Source organism: Rhamphochromis sp. 'chilingali', assembly GCF_963969265.1.
Source record: "Rhamphochromis sp. 'chilingali' genome assembly, chromosome: 6".
In the NCBI taxonomy this organism is placed as follows: Eukaryota; Metazoa; Chordata; class Actinopteri; order Cichliformes; family Cichlidae; genus Rhamphochromis; species Rhamphochromis sp. 'chilingali'.
The window spans coordinates 276,898-299,180 of NC_137933.1; the positions used below are offsets into that span (position 1 = coordinate 276,898).

General features: G+C 42.5%; 1 protein-coding gene and 1 long non-coding RNA gene across 3 annotated transcripts; one reads left to right on the top strand and one right to left on the bottom strand.

Moving 5' to 3' along the window:
• Positions 1-101: 101 nt before the first annotated feature.
• On the top strand, positions 102-21,966 carry LOC308398714 (uncharacterized protein). 2 transcript variants are annotated; one of them, XM_080885492.1, is made up of 6 exons: positions 102-2,068; positions 4,402-4,443; positions 16,970-17,353; positions 18,883-18,999; positions 20,890-20,980; positions 21,065-21,966. In XM_080885492.1, exons 2-6 carry the CDS (start codon positions 4,404-4,406, stop codon positions 21,375-21,377), a joined length of 945 nt encoding a protein of 314 aa, XP_080741618.1. In that variant the 5' UTR covers positions 102-2,068; positions 4,402-4,403; the 3' UTR covers positions 21,378-21,966. The 2 variants fall into 2 exon arrangements, with proteins under 2 accessions (XP_080741618.1, XP_080741619.1); XM_080885493.1 differs by lacking the exon at positions 102-2,068 and having other exon boundaries at positions 2,081-4,443.
• On the bottom strand, positions 4,407-11,610 carry LOC308398717. The gene is made up of 3 exons (XR_013972006.1): positions 11,288-11,610; positions 10,042-10,114; positions 4,407-5,685 (listed from the first exon to the last, which is right to left on the bottom strand). It is a non-coding gene; the product is annotated as an uncharacterized lncRNA (long non-coding RNA).
• Positions 21,967-22,283: the final 317 nt, after the last annotated feature.

The window sequence follows — 22,283 nt, forward strand, 5'->3', positions numbered from 1 at the left end:
GTATCCGCTAAGGAGCACATTACACCTCAATGAGACTTGGACATGTGCTGTTTAAAGTGCCATGTACTATAGCAAGTGTAGAGAAGGGATTCCACCTACAGTACATCCTGCAGCCGTGGAGTGTTGCATTTGTTTAAAATAAAATAGATTAACATATGTGGACGCAACCAAAATGGCCACAACGGATCATCTGCTCCATCTCACACTATTCCAGCATCTTCTGTCACACCAACCATCTGCATGCACTCCCTCACTACACCCATAAACCTCTGCTGAGGTCTCCCTCTTCATCATCCTTTGTTCACCCTCCTTCCTCTGCACCAAACCATCTCAGCCTCTCTGACTCTGAGCTGTCACTCTGATGGACTCATTTCTAATTCTGTCCATCATCTGAGCATGCTCAGCTCAGTGCCACTGTCTCCAATCCATATATCAACCAAACAAATGTTTTATTGTGAAGCACTTTGTGATTTATTAATTTTCTGTGAAAAGTGCAATATAAATTAAAATTGACTTCCTTATAACTTAGATATTTAAACTCATCTGTCTTCACTCTCACTGTTAGGAAGGAAGGAAGGCTTAGGGTTTAAGTAATCAGCATCATGGGCTCATCCGATTAGAATGAGAATAAGCAGTCATCTAATCGTTCACAGGGTTCTCCTTTTATTCCCAAATCAATAAAGGAAAGACACACATGGACTGCCAATGCTCTGCTGCCGCCCCGTGTGGGAGTGAAGAAAGAGTGAGCCAAAAGTGAATGCAGTCCTTATATAATGTGTGACAGGTGAGTGCAATTAAGGACAAGCACCACACCCAATCAAAGGGGAGAGAAGTAAACAAGGTGCATCTGGTGAAGTGAGTGGGTGTGCTGGGATGTGCTAAAATCTGGATCTTTACAACAGTCACCTTTCATGTTACATATTCAGGTGGAAAACCTGTATCTCTCTCTCTAATTCACATACATGTATTCTGTCGTGCTTCTACTGACATTGTAGTCTATAGTTTCCCTCCCTTCCTCCTTACTAATCCTCTGCTCTTCCTGATTCAGGAGCTGTGCTCCATCTGTCCTCCTCTCTTTCAGTTCATCAAAGTACTCTCATATCTGAACACATGCTCTTCACCTCTAAGCACATTTTGATCTCTATCCTTAATCTGCTGCACATCCTTTCCAGCTCGTTCTCTCAAACAGTGCAAGTCATTTTCTCCTCAGTGCCAGGCCTCACATACAACTCAATTCAGTTTTATTTATATAGCACCAAATCACAACAACAATCTCCTCAAACCACTTGTAATCCTACAAATTATACAAAGAAAATGTAGAAAACCCCAAGAATCAATCTAAGCACATCGTCAGTGGGAAGCAGGCTTAGGAAAGAGGCAGCCATCTGCTGGGGGGAGGAAGACAAGACAAAAGACCTGCCGTGGAGGAGAGCCAGAGATGAATAATTAATGATTAAATGCAGAGTATAAACACGAGTGAAAAGGGGAGAAACACCCATTAATATACCTTCCAGAATCTTTTTATATACACAACAAGATGTGCTTTTCTTTCTTGACACAGAGGTTATTCACCTCTCCACAAGTGTGCTATAAAAATGAATCTTTTTACAGCCAGCAGTTAGCCCGCAGGCGTTTGACCAATGAGTCATGTACCTTTACAAACAGAAAAACCAAGGTTGCAACGAGGTCATATAAATAGTAACTATGCAACAGGGTCAAAGACCTGAAATGCAACCGTCTGAACTTTGGTTCAAAGACTTTGCAGCACTTTTGTGAGAATGAGTTTCATATTGATATCAAAGATTAACAGGACAGCATGACTGAGTTATAGCAGAACAGCAACCGGCTTCAGCTTCACATAGTAGTTCTGTTTAATAATTCAACAAAATATCACAGTGTTTCTGTTTATGGGCTTTAACGCAATCAGCGTTCAGAAAAAGAAGGCGGAGTAATGAAACATTGGACAGTCTCCTCCCCATTCACTTTGGAAAGTCTCATTTTTAGCCTTCTGCCTGCATAGCACACAGATACTCTCTCCTTTCTTCTGCCAGAGCTGGAGCATCAAAAAGTAAGTACACTATCAGTAAATATAGACGGTTTCTTGTGATTTACGTAAGTGTAACCAGCAGGTTTCTATGAAGGGGAAAGTTGTTTCACAGTTTGTTTCATGCTGTTTGCAAAAAAAACCCCAAAAAACAAAACATTTCTTTTTGTGCCACAGACTAGTTCTGAAGAGAGGGACATGTTTCATCAGAAACAAAATAAGTATTACATCTGTGCAAGTGATCCAAAGGTGTGCTGAAAATAAGACGTCTTTGCAGTCAAACAGCACTAAGAAACAAAATACTTGGGGTAGTCTGATAGAAGTAATTAAAAAGGGAAGAGGGATAAAGACATTAAAAATATGTTATGGATAAAATGAATGATTAGTACTAATAATGATTTTAAGCCCTTAAATTAGGATGATGGTGAGAGGTTAGCTGCTGAACCTTTTGAAAATCAGCAGTGATAATGAGTCAGACTGAAGCTTATCAGTGCCACATCCCATATAAATGTCTTTGAACACATTCCCAGAAAGTTGATTGCATTTTGAGAAGGAGAAATGTTTTGTCACAACCAGGTGACTTTTTCATCCTCAGCTGACCGCAGGTTTCTCCGGCCTTCATAATCATTAATCATACCAGCTGAAAAATTGTATGTAACAATCATAAAACTGACCTAATATTCAAATGTATGGTTAGAATGTGACTTGTACTCTAAAAGTGCTTTGAGTGGTCAGTAATATTAGAAACACATTATGGAGATTTATATTCAATTTTATTTTATTTATACAGCGCCAAATCACAACAAAAGTCACCTCAAGGCGCTTTATATTGTAAGGTATACACTACAATAATACATGCAGAGAAAATCCAATCATATGACCCCCTATGAGCAGCACTCTGGCAACAGTAAAGCAATATCCAGAGTGTGATTAGTGAGTGGTGGGTGGGTTCTTTTACATTTTGAAAGAAGCCAACAGAGTCTAATAAGAGATTAAATGCCGTGATTTTAGCATCTACATGGATGTTAACATCACACAATAATGATTTTATCTGAGCTGAGCACTAAATCAGATAAAAATGCTGAGAAATCAGACCAAAACTCTCTGTCAGGCCCAGGTGGATGATAGATGATTACAAATAAGACAGATTTTTGAGTTTTCCACCTAGGGTGGGCAAGGCATCAGGCTTTCAAATGAATTAAAAGTGTCTGGGTCTTTGGTTGATTAATAGGCTGGTGTGAAAAATTGCTGCCACACCGACCCCTCGGCCTGTGCTTCGAGGTTTCTGGTAGTTAGAATGACTCGGGGGTGTTGATTCATTTAAACAAACATAATCCTCCTGCTGCAACCAGGTTTCTGTAAGGCAGAGTAAATCAATTTGTTCATCAATTATCAACTCATGTACTAACAGAGACTTGGAGGAGAGAGACCTAATGTTTAATACTCCACATTTCACTGTTTTACTCTTTGGTGAAGATGTGGATACTGTATTGTTCTTTCTTTGCGATTTTTTTATGTTTAAGTTGTTTTTTTCTCACCATATTATATTTATATGCAAGGTATATATCTGGAGTTGACTGGCTCATCACATGCTTGTTCAAATAGGTCTTTACAATGAGATTTGTTCACTGTGAGCCAGACAGAGAAGTGACTTCTGACACAGCTGACACTCTTCAAAGTTGCATGGATGAAAGCAATGCTTTTAGACTGAACAGTTGTATTGCTTCATCAGTACGTTTGGTCCAGTGGGTAATCTTGGCACATGGTCTAAACTTTGTCTCTCTGACCCATACATTATATGGTTGCCTATTAAAAGAATAAATATTATTTGAAATGTTTTATTCATATAGTTTTATGATGATTCTGGTGACACCTACAAGCTGAAATATGTCAGTCAAGCACTAAAGGTGTTTTGAAACAACGTGAACACTATACAACTATTTTTTTTACTGGCTGTGGAAATAACACACACCACTATTCTCTATGTACTGCTGGTTCTTTGGATGTGTGCTCACTTTCCTCTTGGTTGACCAGAATAAATCTGTCACTGTGCTGGCTCTCTCTTATCTGCATGTAAACATGTATAAAAAACATAGTTAGTATAGTCTTGTAATCAGAATAGAATACAATAGAATACAAAATGTAACCCTCCTGTCAGTAGCACAAAAGATTAAAAGTGCAAGATAAGGAATAAAAGAGATGAAATAATGGGCATATAAAAGAAATGTACTGATAATAAATAGATGTATAGTCAATGTATGTTTGATATCAACAGGATGATATTGCTGCACTTGGCATTATATTGTACAGCTTCTATTGAGTGTTCTGAAAGAATCCCCTTACTCTGTCTTTTTCAGATATGTTTGATGCCAGGATCTTACTGTTGCTGCTCCTGTCTGGTAAATAACCTTGTTATTCAAACACATTTTGAAATGATTTTATTAATACTTAATATAATATATACAGTCCCGATCAAAAGTTGAAGACCACTTGAAAAATGGCAAAAAACCCAAAACAAACAAACAATATTTTGCATGGTTGGATCTTAACAAGGTGCCAAGTACAAGTGTGACCGTTGGGCTGTATGTGTGGTCCAACTTGTGGACGATGGGCATGTCGGGGAAGTGGACCCCAGAGTCAGTATCCTCCTCCTGATAGTCGCCCTCTACTGGCTCCTGCTGGAGGGCAGGGGCTGGGAGGGGTTGCAGGAGGATGGGCCTGGCCTCACGCAGATAGGAGAGTGGATGCCATCCGAGGGCCAAGAAACTTCACCATTGCCTGTGAGGCATCCACTATCCCCACTTTGCCCACTTAGGCATGGTGGAAAGAGGAGAGCTGGCAGGGTAGGGAAGCCAGGTGAGTGGAAGTGGCCAGCAGCTCAGGTGCAATGTCAGGGTCCCCAGAACCTGCCAGCATGTGATGGGACAGGTGATGCAGGTAGAGGGATGAAATGAACACCAAATTGGTTAGACAAGCCTGGGTAGACATGGCCCCGTGTAGCCTAGCCAGCAGGGAGTCCGTAACCTTAGTTACAGGGAGTCAATGAGCAGGGAGTTCCTGCTAGGTGTTCTAGCTCTTTCTTGGCCTTCCCAGAAAACAACACACAAATAAACACTGACTGCCCCGGCTTCAACAGATAAGCCATTAGTTTCTACATTACTGCTCGTGAACTTGCAAGACCGTGGGAACAGGGGGACGCCCGCGACATCAGAGAACTCACTGGCCTCAGGCAGCCACTGCCAGGATCCGCTGTCTGTGTGAAATGTGTGACCATGGGCAATATGCCAGGGGAATGGCTGGCTCCAGGATCCCATGTGAGCACGAAGTGTGCAACCCGCAAGACCGCAAGACAAGGCACCAGCGACTAGAATCAGTGCAGCTAAGAGCTTTTTTTTCGGGACATGGAGTAGAAGAAATCCTGGGAGGCTGCTGAGACAGGCTCCCCACCACAAAGGTAAATGGACACACACTGCTACTACACATTGAACTACACACCATACACACACTGTACATGCATGCACACTGCCAAGTGGAGATCAAACCTCAACATTGAAGTTTACCGAAAGCCCACACACACGGACCAGTACCTCCTTTTTGGCTCCCACCACCCTCTGGAACACAAACTTGGAGTAATCAGGAACCTGCAACACCAGGAAGAAAATGTTCCCTCTAAGCCAGAAGGGAAAACGAAGGAACACACACATGTGAAGTAAGCTCTTAAAATGTGGTTATCTCAATTGGGCTTTCATGAAAATAGCGAAGATGGGTAGGAAAGAAGGTTTCAATTAATTAGGGAGAAACAGAATGACAAATGGAACAACACTGTCATCCCTTATGTAGCAGGTTTATCAGAGGAACACAGCAGAGTCTTCTCCAAGGATCACATCCCAGTGCACTTCAGCCACTCTTAGACAAAAACTGGTTCATCCCAAGGACAAAACTCCCAACCACAAGCTAAACAACGCACTGTACGCTGTGCAGTGTAGTGAGGAGTGCTCAGACCTCTACATAATGCACGGCACAAAATATAAGAGCCACCTCGATGGGACAAGACTCCGCTGTACATGTCTGTCGAAAAGACAAAGGTCACTCTTTCAAGGATGCTGACGTTCACATCTTTTACAGAGAAGACAGATGGTTTGAAAGAGGAATGAAAGAGGCCATCTATGTTCACTGTGAATGATGATCCTTGAACAGAGGTGAATTTTCTGCCACCTATAATGCAGTTTTTCCCTTCCCAGGCACCTTAACCTCCTAGGACCTGGCGTCCACATATGTGCAGAGATGGGCAGTAACGCGTTACTTGTAACGCGTTACTGTAATCCGATTACTTTTTTCAAGTAACGAGTAAAGTAAGGGATTACTATTGCAAAAACGGTAATTAGATTACCGTTACTTTCCCGTAGGAACGCTGCATTACTGCGTTACTAAAACCGTGATTTTTTTGCGAGAATGTCTCATGACAGTGACGTAAGCGAGCACGACGTTGGTGACAACAGCTGTGTGCAGATCAACAGTGGATCACATATCGAGTGCAGAGAGAGTATGAGCGTGCAGCGTTTAAAGCGTGGAAGTACTGACCTTACTTTGAGTTTGATTCCATAAAAAGGGACAAAAACATTAGTGTCCGCTGTGCGTGGGAAGAAAACTTCTTTTTACAGCGAAAAAACCTAAACTTCCAACAAGCACCGAGTAGCTACGACGTAATGGGAAACTCACAGAGAAACTCACGGATTCTTCCACTGACCGCGGCACACCTGCACCAGGGTAAACCTCCGCCTACCCCACTCCTGCTTTACAGGTGAAAATAGAGCAACAGGACCGCTGAGTCTTTGACTTTATTTATTTTCTGCTGTGTTTTACTTGCATCTATTTGAAAGACTGAGTGTAAACACACAAAAAATATTTTATTTTATGTGCTGGAATGTGCAGAAAATAGGTTTAAATGTTAAATTAATTTCTTCCAGTCAGAGAATGTTGCAGATAATTACATGTTTGCTTGATGCATAAAGTTAAAAGATTAAAACTGATAAAACAAGTTTTAAAAAGAGAGACTTTTCCATTTGATTACATTTTGTATGATGGATTATGCAGAAAAAGTAGAATTGGGCTGAGAGATCTATCACTTTATCACCTCTTCAGGTTGTAAATCGTGTTTTTTAAAAGTAACTAAGTAACTAATTACTTTTTTGGGCGAGTAATCGGTAATTAGTTACTGATTACTTTTTTCAAGTAACTTGACCAACACTGATCACTACTTAGAAATGGCTGTCTGTTAGCATGGTTATGTTTTTTAAATATCAGTATATTGTGATTTATACTGATTTTTGTGTTAGAAAAGGGCTAACACCTCCCTCCATCAGGGTCATAGGGTACCTGGAGTACAGTGGCTACATTGGTACTCCTGAAGTAAGCTTACATAAGCCCTGATGAAGGCCATCAGAGTTGGCCTTCCTGAGGTGGAATTTTAAGGAACAGTCATGGGATGGAACTCTGGTAGTTCTTATGACATCACAGCTATTGCACAGTTACAGTGCAGGTTTAAATGTTACAACTGAAACATATTTTTGACTCCAGCAACAAGCAGATACACACACAGCTGAACTAGGACATTTTCATAGAGCAGTTTCTTTGAAAAAAAGGTGAGTTTTGGGGGAACTGCTTTATAAGTGACACTTACTTTTAATGCTGTAACTTTGATAGCTGATGGTAGATATTTACAGTGAGATTTTTGAGCATGCCCTACAGTACAGATGGGAAATGTACTGCTTAACTTGAATAACTTATGTCTTTGTGGGATCTTTAAAGTTCAGATGATGGAACAAGGAGATGGGGCCCATGCTCAGCCTAATGAGGGTAAGAACTTGATCTGTTATTGTACAAGAGAAACGTAATGCAGTGTTGAAGTTTCTTTTGATTAGCTGTGACTTTGCTAACTGAACTTTCATGTAGAGCAACCACTCTTGGCTGAAGGTGGTAACTGGGGAGATATGGACAACGTCTTTGAAAATGGTGTGGAACATGTTATAATATTTTTACCACGTGAAGTTGCGAGACTTTGGGAGCCAGAGCAGCTTAACAACAACAATGATCACATCAATCAGAATAATTTCTTCAACATTCGTTTTGAAATTGATGACAGCAACTCTGATGATGGACATGATGACAATAATGCTGATGATGAAAATGACCACAATTATTGCAATTATAATTTTGCGGATGATGATCAAAATGCTGACAGCAGCAACGATGAAGAAGAACGCAATGAAGCTCATCAAGATGAAAGTGACCTTGCTGCTGCTGAGGTTGACTATGAAGCCAACCCGGATGAAGGAGAAGCAGCGGAGGATCTGCTTCCTGGAGGATTTAGGAGACAGTTTAGAGAGGAAGACAGTGATGATGAGAAAAGTAATGCAAGCCAACAGTTCCACTGGTGGGATGAATTTGCTGACAGCGACTCTGAAGAACAAGACTCCCTACTTGAAGGCAATAAAGAAAGCGATGAGGGTGATGAAGATGAGAGGTGAATCCAAAAGTGACATGCCAACCGTCACTCAGAGTGACTGAATGGAACCTCTTTAATAAAAATGCATCTTCTACTCAGTTGTCTTTTGATTAAATGCGAGCACTGCAACACTCTTGTTTTTAAAAAGATATAAAACTGCTTTTGTAAAACCAAATTACTCTTGCAGAATAGACGTACCAAGGTATGGTAGTATTCTGATTCTGATATTTAAACACAATCAATGTGCCATCCTACAAAAACAACTTTACAACTTTTTTTGATAAAATCAAGGACTCAGCGGGCCTGTTGCTCTATTTTCACCTGTATAGCAGGCGGATGTTTGCCCTGGTGCAGGTGTGCCGCAGCGGTCAGTGGAAGAATCCGTGAGTTTGTCTGTGAATTTCCCATTACGTGTCGTAGCGTACTGGGCGCTTGCTAGTGATGTGCGATACCACTGATTTCCTTTCCCATCCGATACCAAGTAATATTCAGGGTGGTATCGACGATACTGATCCGATACTTTGTACAAAAACTGATTTTATTTATTGTATCTCAAATTATAGCGTTATAATGATTACAGGACATCAGATTACTTGTTCTTATCACGTAATAATGCAGAGTTCATCATATAGAAATAAAAAACCTGAAGTTGTGCCTATTTGAACACGTTGCCTGCCTGCAGCACTAAAGGACTCCGTGAGAGACTCTCACCCTAGCACCACCTGTCCCTGTCCTCCTCTTCAGTCTCAACATACGCTCGTCATATTCTGTGATATGATTTACTCTGAGGTGTTTGACAAGGTTAGTGATGTTGCCACAACCATACATGCCAACCCTCCTGATTTTTCCGGGAGAATCCCACCTTTCTCCAGATTTTCCACCCGGACAACAAAATTGAAAAACCATATGGCAGAATTCATAGCGGGCCCAGCCAATTCCAGTCTCCAACAATGACGGCAGCTACTTAGTTTTATTATCACTCTTATTTCTCTTTCTGGGTCACAAAAAAACTTTTAACATATTTTCAGGTGAGGATGTAGCTGTGTAAACTTCAAATATCTGAGCCGACACATCGTCTTCAAACCCCCAAGGTCTTTCACCACTCGGGTTAAACATGATGTACAAGTCACTTTGATAACTTAAAAATGTTCTTGTTTGGCTTTTTCAGTGTTTTATTTGTTCGTGAGTAAATCGGTTTGGCTGAGATTAAAGTTATTAGATTAAATTAAATGTAACTTTATTACTCCCTCGGGAGGGTTCCCCAGGGTTTTCACACAGCTGAATAAACGTCAAACAGAAAACTGATCAAACAGAAGTGTGAGACGGTCGAGAGTTTACGCCAGCGCCCGGCAGGGCTGTGCAGAGAGGCTTAAAGGGGCGGGTGCTCAAAGTTAAAAAGGGGCACATTGAACCAGGCTGAATAACAACAACACACATTCATCAAGAATCTAATATGGGCAACAAGGCAAAGCAAACGTAGCCGATGGTTTACCTGATGGGTACAATGTTGCTGTTGAGGGGTTGCTGTGGATAGTGCTGGAGGGCAGGGCTGTGTTGATCTGAGACTGTAGACATTAAAAAGTCCACAGGAGAGATGGTAGCTGATTAAACAAGTATCATGAGATAATAACAAAATGCAAAGATTGGTGACAGCGCTTGGAACCATAAGGCAACAAAAAACTGTGAGAAATAATTTAGGCTCTGCCTGTGAATCACTCTTTGCTTCTCTTCTTCCTTCCATCATTTCATATATCACTCTCCACTTGCTGTCTATCTGAGAACAAGGCACAACTTGCTATTGCAATAAACTATAATCTAATTATCCACACCTAACAACTCCAGCACTTAATCTATAATAAAATGATGACAGAAAAATGTTATAGCACTGCCTTTAGTAGCCTCACACAGCTCCTGCTGTTTCCTCCTCATGTCCTTACCAGCCATGTCTGCACAATGTTATATCATGAGTAATATATTTTTTAAAAATCCATATACATAAAACACACACATGCACGCACACACAGTGACATTTTAGACCTTCTTCAGAATACTGTATATACTATGGGCATCATGGTGCTGATCCAGAATCCTTACATTATTATTTATTACTAGAGCTACAATAATAAAGCAATGAGGAGGGGGAAGTAATAAATATGAAATAATGTCATTATGATGATTCCATTTGTTTCACTATCCACTCTGTGCAGGGGCAAAGCTTATTACATTTTTGAACTGTAGAGATACAAAAATTTTACTGCTGTAAAATCCAAATTTTGTCTTATTTAAAATATAAATCTAATATAATCTGCTTCTTAATGTATGTTCTTTAAAATACAGCGTGTGTTTTTAATATATTATAATTATAATAATGCATAATTGTGAACATGCATATTAGATCGTTTTTTAGTGAAATATAATCCTTCCAGAAAGGCAGGAAAAGCCCGGAAACTTACTTTAAAACTAAATATGTTTCTAAATACTTTAAAACTAAATATGTTCCCTAAAACGGTGACAGAGCTACAGACCCATGACAGCCTTACACAGGTAGCCAGCAGCTGTGACCAGCACTACCTGTGCAGTTAATAAAAGGACAGGTAATGTTTGTCGCGCTGTTGCACACACAGCACGCTCGTTTGTTTCAGTTAGTCAGTTGCAACAAGACAGCTTACCAACGTGTACGTAATAAGCTAATACTCCTGTGTGCTACACACTACAGTGTGCGCTGTACACCTACTTACTGGTTTTGTCGCATCAATCTGTCTCTGAGTTAACTTGTGTTTCTCCTACAGCTCCGGACCGGAAAAAATGCGCGTGCTCTTTGTAAGCTCGTTCCCGGCTCGTAACCAGCGCGTTCTGCCGTCAAGGGCGATCATTGGTTAAATGTGATCATGTGACTGATGCAAGCCAGATCCTTTTATTTAGCAAAACTGTGATTAATAGTTAAATATTATTGTTGAGGGGCACAGACAGGACTCCGCACGCACACACACATTAAAAAAAAATAATTTTTTTTTTTTAAAGTTGCCTCAACAAAAGGGCACCTTGGTCACCCATCAGGAAAGGGGCGGGTGCTCAAGCCCCTCTAGCCCCCCCCCTGCACGTGCCTGGTGCCCGGTTATATTTTAGAGAGCAAGGAGCAGACGGCAGTTTGACTCCACCGAGGGCGCTCGTGACGTACTACCCGGCTTTCTTTAGACCGCGAAGGCCGGTCCTCAGGTGGAAGCAGCCTCTGAATTTGGACACCCGCGCTGTTTCCGGGCCGGCCAATAATAACGGTGACATTTAACGTATTTTATCCGATAAATAAACACTGTAAAATATATTTATCCTCCCAAACAGCCCTTTTGAATGTCTCCCTAATTCTGAGGTCTCAAGGTTGGCAAGTATGTCCACAACACCTCACTTTTTTGCCACATGGATCGCAAACCACGTCTCAGCTTTTTGTGGAGGTAAAATACGTCCGCACAATTACGCTCAGCCATTGTTGTGAGTGCGCACGCCAAGGGGCTGCGAGCCATTTATACAGACGTATTTCGCACATGAAATAAATAGAGGAATAAACCTGAGCTTCCTCCTGCACTTGGGTCAAATATGGACACGCCTTTGTCCTCATGAAAGTTTACCTTCACTCAGACCCATGCCCTGGTGTTCCTACCATGCCAAAATATAGAAAACTGTCAGGTAATGAGTTGGAATAAAGTTGAATAAAACCTTGAAACACAGAGATGGATGATATTTTATACTTGTTGCTTTATAAACAGTCAAAGCAAACGGGGTCATTTTTGAGCCCAGAGGACAACAGATGTGATTATTTGCTGCCAGTAAAAAGCTTGAAGTAGTTCAAAAACAGCTTTCTAAATTAACTTTGACATAAACCTGTCTGTGATCATCTGTTAAAGCATCTGACTCTGGTTGTGAAACGATCCTCACGATAACTGATGATTTATTTTTTACCCAAAAACAAAGAAAAAAATCATTTTTATGAGGTTTTTATCAGATTTAAATTTGAAATGGAATAAAAAAAATGTTTAAAAATGTTTGAATTAAGTCTTAATTAAAAGTGGGGGAAAATCCACTTCATATTAATTAAGTATCAATCAAACTAGATGGGGACATTTTTGACCCCTGAGGACCACAGGTGTGATTACGTGCTGCCATTTAAAAAATTTAAATGGTTCAAAAAAAATTCTCACTAAAGTTCAACATACAGCACTCTGTAGTTAGTCAGATAGTCAAAATTATCTAAACAATTAAATATTTAATTTTCTCAATTTGTTTTCGCTAAAAAACAGGGTGTGGTTTTTGTAAAGAAGGTCTGGTGGCCCTAAAATGTAAAATGTTGAGTAAATTTTGTGTTAATGTGTTGGTCTTAAGTAAAACTAAGGTGTAACACTGAATTGATTGACAATTTATACTTTATACTTTAAAAAACAGTCAAATGAAGTGGGGACATTTTTGACCCCTGAGGAGCAAAGCTGTATGGAAATCGGGAGGACATTATGAGGGTTAAACTGACCACTAACCCTCCTCCAAAACAGAAGTCAAAGTTCCAAACATGAATTCAGCAATGAGTAGCTCCAGCGTTATTGTTGATCACTTTAAAAACTCGATGCGCCATGCTTGATGCAAGCGTTTCTATGAAGTGAGTGGGAAAATTTCTCCAAGTGGTGAAATGATAAATGGCCTGCATTTATATAGCGCTTTACTAGTCCCTAAGGACCCCAAAGCACTTTACACATCCAGTCATTCCCATATACATTGTAGCCACAGCTGCCCTGGGGCGCACTGACAGAGGCGAGGCTGCCGGACACTGGTGCCACCGGGCCCTCTGACCACCACCAGTAGGCAAACATAGTATCTTGCCCAAGGACATTTGGCATGCAGCCAGGAGGCAGCCTAACCCTTCCCCGGAGGCATCTTCCTTGGGGGGCTCAACCCGGGGTAGCGGTCACGTCCGGTTGAGGGCTCTGTTGGCTCTCAGGTGACTGTTTCCTCGCGGCTGCGTGCAGCGGGGCTAGGGGAGGGTCTGTGCTGACGGACGTGGGTTACTGACCTGGCAACCTGGCTGCCCCTGGGTGGGTCCGGGATGGGCGTGAGGTTTTGGGGGCGCTCCGTCTCTGGGCTGGGGCCCGGGCCGGGCCTCGGGGGCTCGGGTCCTGGTTGGTGTGTTGCCGGGGTTGTGGGCGGGTGGGTGCATGGGGGCCCGGCCCTGGAGCAGGGTGCCGCCGGTGCATCGAGCCGCCTGGGGGGCTCTTCAACTGGTGGGGGGGATGGTCACATCTTGCAGGAGCTTTCTTCTCTCAGGAACTCTCTGCAGGAGGGGGAGATACAGGAGAGGTGGAGGAAGATCTCAGCCTGGGCGTTTACCGTCTTATGTTGTCTGGAAGATGTGTGGTTGGTGGGGTGGGTGCAGTTTTCTCTGTGGTGGGGTTGGGTGGAATGTCCAGGGCTCTGTGGAGCCGGGGGGCGCTACTGCACTGGGCCCCGGTCTGATGGGCCTGGGCCCCCCTTCCCTGGCGGGTCGCGGAGGGTGGGAGTGCCTACTGGGGTCAGCGGGGGAGCTGGCCCCAGGGAGGGGTTACCTGCCCCTCCCTTCCTTCCCTCCCCATCTCCAGCTGCCTCCCTCTTCCCGCTCCTCCACAACCACCCACACATGCAGGGCCTTGGAGTGGGGGTATGTCACCAGGGTGCAGAGGAGGCTACCCCCCCCCCCGTCCCCTTCTGGCTGCCTCTGCCTCAATTTTATCCCACATCTTAGACATTCACATTATTCACACTCTCATTACACATACATATAGGATCTTGGGGGTGGGCACAATCACGGAGTCCAAATCACCATCAGGGTGTATACCTCACCCCTGACGTCGTTGCCCACCTCTCAATTTTAAATACACTTAGTCATTGAGGGTTAGCAGGAGGGACTATGCGCTTACCTGCTGCTCCTTGGCAGGTAGCTCCATGCCCTCCTGGGTTTTAATTGCACCTTAGAACACACATGCATCAACACTACAATGAGCGGGTGGAGGGAGGTTTGGAGTCTTCTCCCACCCCCATTCTCTGCGGCCTGCTGGAGCGGGAGGGCTAGTAGGAGGAGTTGGCCGTCCGACTGCGGTCTGGGGTGTGGGGCCTCCCTGCTGCTGCGGAGTCGGGGTGGTCTGCCTCTCCCCACCGCAGGGAAAAGGGTAACACCACCTGGGTCTGGGTGCAATTCCCCCCTCCAGGGGCAAGGGTACCTAGACCCGGTTTGTAGAGTACGCTTGGGGAGTGTGATTGTGTGTACAGCGTCTCTTTATGTCTGTCTCCACGTTGGTTGAGTGTGGAGTGAGTGCATATGAGAGCATGAGGGTGGGAATGGATGTTTGTGTCTGTGTGTGCCTGTATGTCTGTGTCTATATGTCAGGTTGGGTATCAGACGCCACCTCTCTGGGGACACCTCAGGCCCTCCAAGGTTTGGAGGCCTATCTCCACCCACCACCACTTCCCCTGCCGGTGGCGGACTCCCTCAGGTGTCGGTGTGTTGGTGGTTCTTTGTGTCTGGGGGTGGGCGTCCGGGTGCACACCGGCTCACTCCTTGGCGGCCGCTTGTCGGGGCCTGGGGCCTGGGGCTCGCTCGGGCCCCTTTGGAGGTGGGGTGCCCCCAGCCTCTCGGCCTAGGGCTCGGTCACTCAGGCGCAGCTGGGGGCCGGCGGAGCTCACGGGCGCGTCACTGCAACTCCCCCTGACTTCTGCTCCGCGGCTGCTGGGCGAGCCCTCATCTGGGACTCTCCTCAGCTCTTACTGGGACAGTGGCGCGGCTGCCCCTCTGTTGGTCTTCCATGGTCTCTTGTGTTCTGGGGGCCTCTGGATGTCTGGAGTTTTGATCTCCTCCATACCCGCTTCACACCCTGGAGGACGGGGCTGTGGCCCCCCCACACTCCCTAGCAGATCATTACATGGAGAAACCGTTGGAATGCAAGCATGCTGATCCACACAGGTATGCACACATGGGTATTCACAGACGCGGACTAAAGCTTTCTTGGCTGCTGCCTCAAAGCACACTGTGCGCTGTCTATCTTGCGTGCTGCACAATATCGTTTATTACTTAGTAAATACTGATATCTATGACTAGCTAGTTTATTGTGATGGTGCTTTGTTTTCTCTATTATTATGTTGCTCTTTGTTGTTTGCTGTCTCCTCTGTTTGTTTTTGTTTGTTTGTTTTTTTTTTTTGTTTTTTTTCTCCATACAGGTGACCCAGGAGTTTTTTTTTTTTTTTTTTTCTCTCTCTTCCCCCCCCTTCTCACCGTCTCTTCTCCCCTTTGGTTTTCTTTCTTTCTCTCCCCCTCTCTCTCTCATTCATTCCCCCTGTCCTATTTATTAAAAAAAAAAAAAAAAAAAAAAAAAAATGACAAAGGATGAACTGAAGCTCTGCCATCACGTAATGTCGCATACTGCTGTTTCTGATGTCATTTAAAAGAAAAAAAAAAAAAAAAAAAAAAAAAAAGGAGGCAGCCTGGGATCAAACCACCAACCTTGTGATTAGTGGCTGACCTGCTCTGCCACCTGAGCTACAGCCACCCATAGCTGAAGACAACTGCATGAAGGGCATCTACTGTCTGGAACTGTTGTCCATTTTTGTAAATTTGAAAACATCTCAGGTGGGATCTGCTTGTCATGTCAGTAACATTGGAAACCATCAGCACCATCGAGGTTTAATTTTTTTCTCATCAGAGTAAAACTTTCTTCCACCTTTCAATGTCCCATGTTTGGTGGTCTCTTGCAAAGTGCAAAACAGAGACGTTTTAGTTTGAAGACGTTTTTTGTTTTTAAAGCCCTTCAGTCTCAGATGTCGTCTGATGGTTATGCGATTGCGGTTGGCACCAGTAAAAGCCTTAATTTGGGTCAAGGATTGTCCAGTGTCTTGACGGACAGCCAGTTGGATCCTCTGGTTCAGTGCTTGTGACATTTCTTTGGGTCTTGCCACTTGATTTTTTTTGTTCCATAACCCTCAGGATCATCTAAGAAATTCCAAATGACTTTCTTACTGTGTCCCACCTCAGCAGCGATGGCGTGCTGTGAGAGACTTATGCAGTTCAACAACCCAACCACATTCAAAAAGGGAAAGTTTTTTTTGCCTTTGCCGTCAGAACATCATGACAGTTTGACTACCTGACAGAAAATGACAATGAATTGACATTTTTACACAGATATGGCCTTTTAAAGGCATGTGGTCCTAAACTTTTGATCAGCTGTAAAACAGCCTGTTTCAGTTTAAGCGTTATTTTAAATCAATTGCATGCTCAAAAAAATGTTTTGTCTCACTCGCATTTTGTCTTGTTCCATGTTGAAGCTCTACTTGGAACCTTGTTAAGCTCCAACCATGCAAAATATCATTTTTTAAGTGGTCTATATCTAACGTTGTTATACTGTCAACACCTGCAGGGGCAAGAGCATTCATGATCCACAACACCCAGCACAACCTGTGTCTGGAAGATTCAGCAGATACAGGTGAAGTCCAATTGAAGACATGCAACCTAGACTCTGAATATCAGCAGTGGATCTGGATCAGTCGGGACATGCTGATGTGTGTCGCATCATCTAGGTGTCTGTCAGCCCAGCACGAAGGGCCAGTGCACACCCAGGATTGCCATGAACCCGAGGTGGATGCTGCTTGGTTAATATGGGACTGTGACCGGGACCAACTGATCAGTAGAAAGCTATCAATGCTTCTGTCACACAATGGCCAGCATGCGATCCTCGTACAACACAGCAAACACCCAAAGTGGAGATCTCTGGATCAGGGGGACATCTGCCAGGAAAGATTCAGTAAGACTCAGTAGTTATTGAACAGAAAGCAGCTTTTCTGTTCTTTGCACACTTTTCACACTGAAGCAGGATTTATGGTCCACCAAAGACAGCGGGTTCACTGCCCACTTTAGTCCAGGGCCTGCCTGTAGGCCTGCAGTCTGCCTCTGTTGTCAGATGGAGGCAGTGTACAAAGTGTGTGTAACAGCTGGTCTGCAGGCCACTGTTGCTCTTTTAGATTTTGGTCTGTCAGCCGGCAGCAGAGAAGTTCTAACACACAAAGAGAGTTAAAAACAATGAAAATGTCCACCGCAGCCACTGTGCTTCTTTATGTTGGACTTTTGTAGTTTAGTGAACTCTGCTATCACTCTTTCCTCTATTCTGACTCACTTATTAACCAGTCTACATTTGGCAGATGCTTATGTCATACGCTTCCAACAACATGCAGTCAGGATATTGGATGACTGCACGGGAATGTATCTAGGGTGGGTGGAACCCCCACCATTCGACTGAAAACATGTACGCGGACACACCGTAAATCCTGCTTTAGCAATACGCAACACGTTCACATATAAGTAGAAAAGGAACTCGGACAAATTTAAAGTGAAAGTGCAATAATGTGATTTCATGAAAATATATTGAAGTAGTCAAAAAGTAGTTAATATTATTAAGTATTCTATTAAAGTGTTCATTTATCACTTTAATTCTTCAGCTGAAAAAGGTGGAGCTCATTTAAACGTCAGTGAATTTCTTTCACTAATCTTGTCTAAATCAAACTTGTCCATACTATTGTGCTTATTAGTGACCTGTGTTTTTTGATTGCAATAAAGATAGAAAAGCAAAGAAAACTCATTGCAGAACATTCTTGTCATGAGAGACTGTGAGTCAGCTAGCAGTTAGAAAGCTGGATCCACATAACGTACTTTGTATGTGTCAAAGTATCCTTGGGCACGATACAGAATCCCAAGTTGTCCTGATATATCCACTGGAGTGTGAGTGTTAGATCAAAGTGTATAGATAAGAGCTGTATGAATGTGTGTGTGATCGTGTGGATGAGACTTGTGTTAGAAAGTGCTTTGAGGAGGTCAGGTCACAGTGACCTGAATCTTTGGCCAACAAAATCTTTACAGTTTATCACTAAGGAACTCAAAATATATTACATTCAGAAGAGTATGTTTAATGAACAGCACATGTAAATGTTAAATGGACTAATTCTTGTATAGCGCTTTTCTACTCTCCCAGAGCACAGAAAGCGTCCAACATGCCAAATTCACCCAATCACGCAAGCACTTTTCTTCTAAGCTTTTTAGTGCTTCCTAACATGCGTACACATTTATAATGCGATGGATGCATCCGAGAGCAACTTGGGGTTAGTATCTTGCCCAGTGATACTCTGCATGCATACTTGGCAGTAGAGGACCTGCTCTCCTGCCACTTCATCATTACTGGTACAGAGACAAATTTAAGAGCTGATACTGAAATCCTCAGTTTGCTACATTTGTGTTTGACAATCAAAGCTTCTGTGGGGTCTGTCTGTGTGTCCTCTTAAGGACATCGGAGAGCTTCTGACGATTTGACGTACGAGGATGAAGCACAAACAGGAGAGCTGACAGCTATGACAAAGGAACAAAGAGAGTATCTACGTTGGTTCTACCGCACAGAGGACCGTAAGTGCTGCTCCTGCTAGAATACTTGATCCAAATGGATGTGTAACATGAAATACTTGGTAATTTGGATAGTCTGCAATATTTTTTTTTCCTGAGACATAGTATGCTGTGTGAAGTAGCATAACATAAGCAGCATGAGAGGTGATAGGAAGACAGCATCTGCAGACTGTTCAAGTTTCCTTTAAGTGTTCTTTATTTTCTGGCGTCGCCTTTCAACAATTGTTTCACAAAAACATAAGAACCTGTCAAAATCTCACCTGCTTTATACAGAATTCTACTCACACCTGGATCTCATTAACCTCTACCATTGGGAAAACAGGATAGACTAAGCAACACAACACAGTCTAGACAAAGAAACAGGAATAAAATGATTTTTCCACTTAACTCATTCACCCAACTAAACAGTTTGAAAAGTCAATCTCTTCACTTAATCTGACTCGTGAGGTTATTTTAAATGAAATAAACAATTTTACACAAAAGAAACACCTCTTCATTTGGTTACACCCAATTGACATAATCAGTGACATCATATCCTATAAAATCAGGAAGTACTGTTTTACACATAGGACCTGCTCAAAGGAACACACAATGGTAAGTATAACCAAGCTACATAAACAAATGAAAGATTCAAATCAATTAATGATGAAGTGAATATAACCAATGCTACCACAAACAGACCCGGGATAGTATGTAGAGCCAAGGTTGCATGTGCTGTGTTTACATTAAAGTAGTGATGGGTAGATGAGGCCTCGTGAAGCCTTTCAGCACATTCCCCAAACTGTATCTGTGTCGACACAGTGTTGCTGTTTTGCTCCACACCGACACCTGCTGGACCTTAAATATCATTGCAGGCACCTTACTTGAGACTCAACAGACACTGATTCAATGACCTAGTCATACTTGTACACACTGTAAGCTATTGTACTTTCCATGGAATCATTTTATATCTTTTACATTGCAACTATTGCAGACATCTTTAAAATATATTGTGAATGACATTAAGTGAAAATTAAAATGACAGTATTGTGAATGTAATATTACCCATTTAAATGTAATTGATTCAGAGTTTATTATAAGTTTTTATTCAGAAAAATTCGGCATCTTTTAAACACAGCTGTATCGATCACGTGACTTTTTCTTAAAGCGACGCACGCACCGATACAGGTTTCACTCTGTGAGCTTGAGACATGCGTCGGTGCGTCAGTGTTGCTGGACCCATCACTACATTAAAGCATTATGATAGACTATAAGATATCAGAACACAAAATAACAATATATGCAAGTGACAAATGGCAAATGAATTCTGTCCCAGCCACTTTGCCACATGCTGAAAGCTTTTCCATATAGAAAACGGAAACTTGTCGGGGGGGAAAAGCTAAATGATAAAGCTCAGAGCAAGAATTCTGCTCAGCAGTTTCTCAGCTTCATGCTGGTGAACCAGACCACAAGGGTCTTGGCACTGGTTCATTTTCATTACTCATTAGGCTGTCAGGGGGAGTAGCTGTGAACAGCTCGGACTGTTAATTTACACATTTGGCAAAAACGTTGATGCCACATATTTTAGTAAGAAAGCGAGCATTCAAAAATCCAGAGAAATTCGCTGACTAAAAGGTTAGTGTTGTTATGTTGTAATGCTGTCATGTAGAAAATACTGTTATGTCAAATTTTTACATGTTCTAATCAGGGAAACATCTCACATCTGTAGATACGCATTTGTTTTGAGGCTAATATTCTACAGATTATCAAAAATAAAAAGTTGGGAAATACTGACAAGCCCTTATTTAACTCTTGTTTGTGTGTGTGTGTTACTGATTCTGCAGTGTGCATATGATATTCTCATATGAAAGAGGGCAGGGAGGTTTTCAGGTTTTAATTATCCTCGTGTTGCAGCAACCACATGGACATTTGTACTGCTGGGACTGGCCTTTGTCTGCCTTCTTGTTGGTTTTCTTCTCCTGGGAATGGGAGCCATGGCAAATAAGTATGACCCGAAGTTGTTTGACTGCTATTTTGAGAGCGAACATACTGTATATTATATTAAAGGTTTCTGTACTAACTCAAACAGGAGCAGGAAGAAGATAGCCGAGTACAAGGCTGCAACATCTCTGCTTCAGAAAAATGAAGATCAGGAGCTGCTCAAAGAAAAGAGCACACACCCAGCATCAGACATGCCACTGCAGGGAAACAAGCCTCACATGTCCAACAGTGACACAAGTGAGCAGAGCAATGCAGGAAATATTGTGGTCACATGGAAAGATGGCAACACCTCCTGCCTGTACCCAGATCCTGCGGTGGAAGAGAAACAGGAGGAAGAGAGGAAAGAGAAAATAACAGCTGCTGAGCTCGACTCTCCAGATGAAGTGAAGATTATGAGCTGAAGAGGTCACAGTGAATACCAGCGGCAGTGTTTGCTTTAATAATTGATCATAATTTTCTGATTATTCTTATTTTCATGACTTCAGAGTGAAATTTTATGAAACGCTCAAATGATCAGAAAACAGTTCTCTTTTTTATTCATTCCTAATAAAGCTCATAACAGTTTACATTACAGTTTCAGTGGGTGGTTGCGCTCATAAAATGTGTCCACGTGGGAACAAAAGTTGTATAAAAATGGTTCCCTGTAAAGGTATTCTATAAAAACAGTTTCTGGATGTAAGTTCAGATCTGCTTATGTGTGCTTCCCCCAATGGGCTTCGCCATTGTTAGTTTTGGGGTGGCTAAAGGAGGCAGCTCTGCCCCTGCTGATGGTTCAGTTTCTAGGGCTCCTCTTGTGGTGTTGATGATGATTTCTGGTTTGATGGGCTGTAAAGTTGCTTTCAATAAGGTTCTGTCCACAGGGAGTCTGACAAATAGACACCGAATGTTCTAGTCTTCCTCCATCCTGTGTTGTGAACTGAAATGGGAAAAACTTAATGAGATTTGAGTACTTTTGTGTGTTGTGCTGATGCCTCAGATATTATTGCATCACAATAAATCACTTGCTTTGATCTTGAAGGCCTTTCGGACTTGTCATTGTTCGTATAAATGTCTCTGATATGGGAAAACATTACTTAGCGTAGAGAAAGAATTTCCTTCATGCTGCTCACCACATTGGAAGAGCAAGCTTATAAGGCATGCATGTCTTTTTCTCAGTGACATAATGGTTTGGTTTATCCATCATTTCAGTGGATATATGACAACATTAAGGAGGTCATAAGAAAAACAAACTACGCTGAAAAAAAGGGATTGGCCATCTCTTGGATTTATGTAAGCATCTTGCGTGTATTTAACACAATTGCCTCATG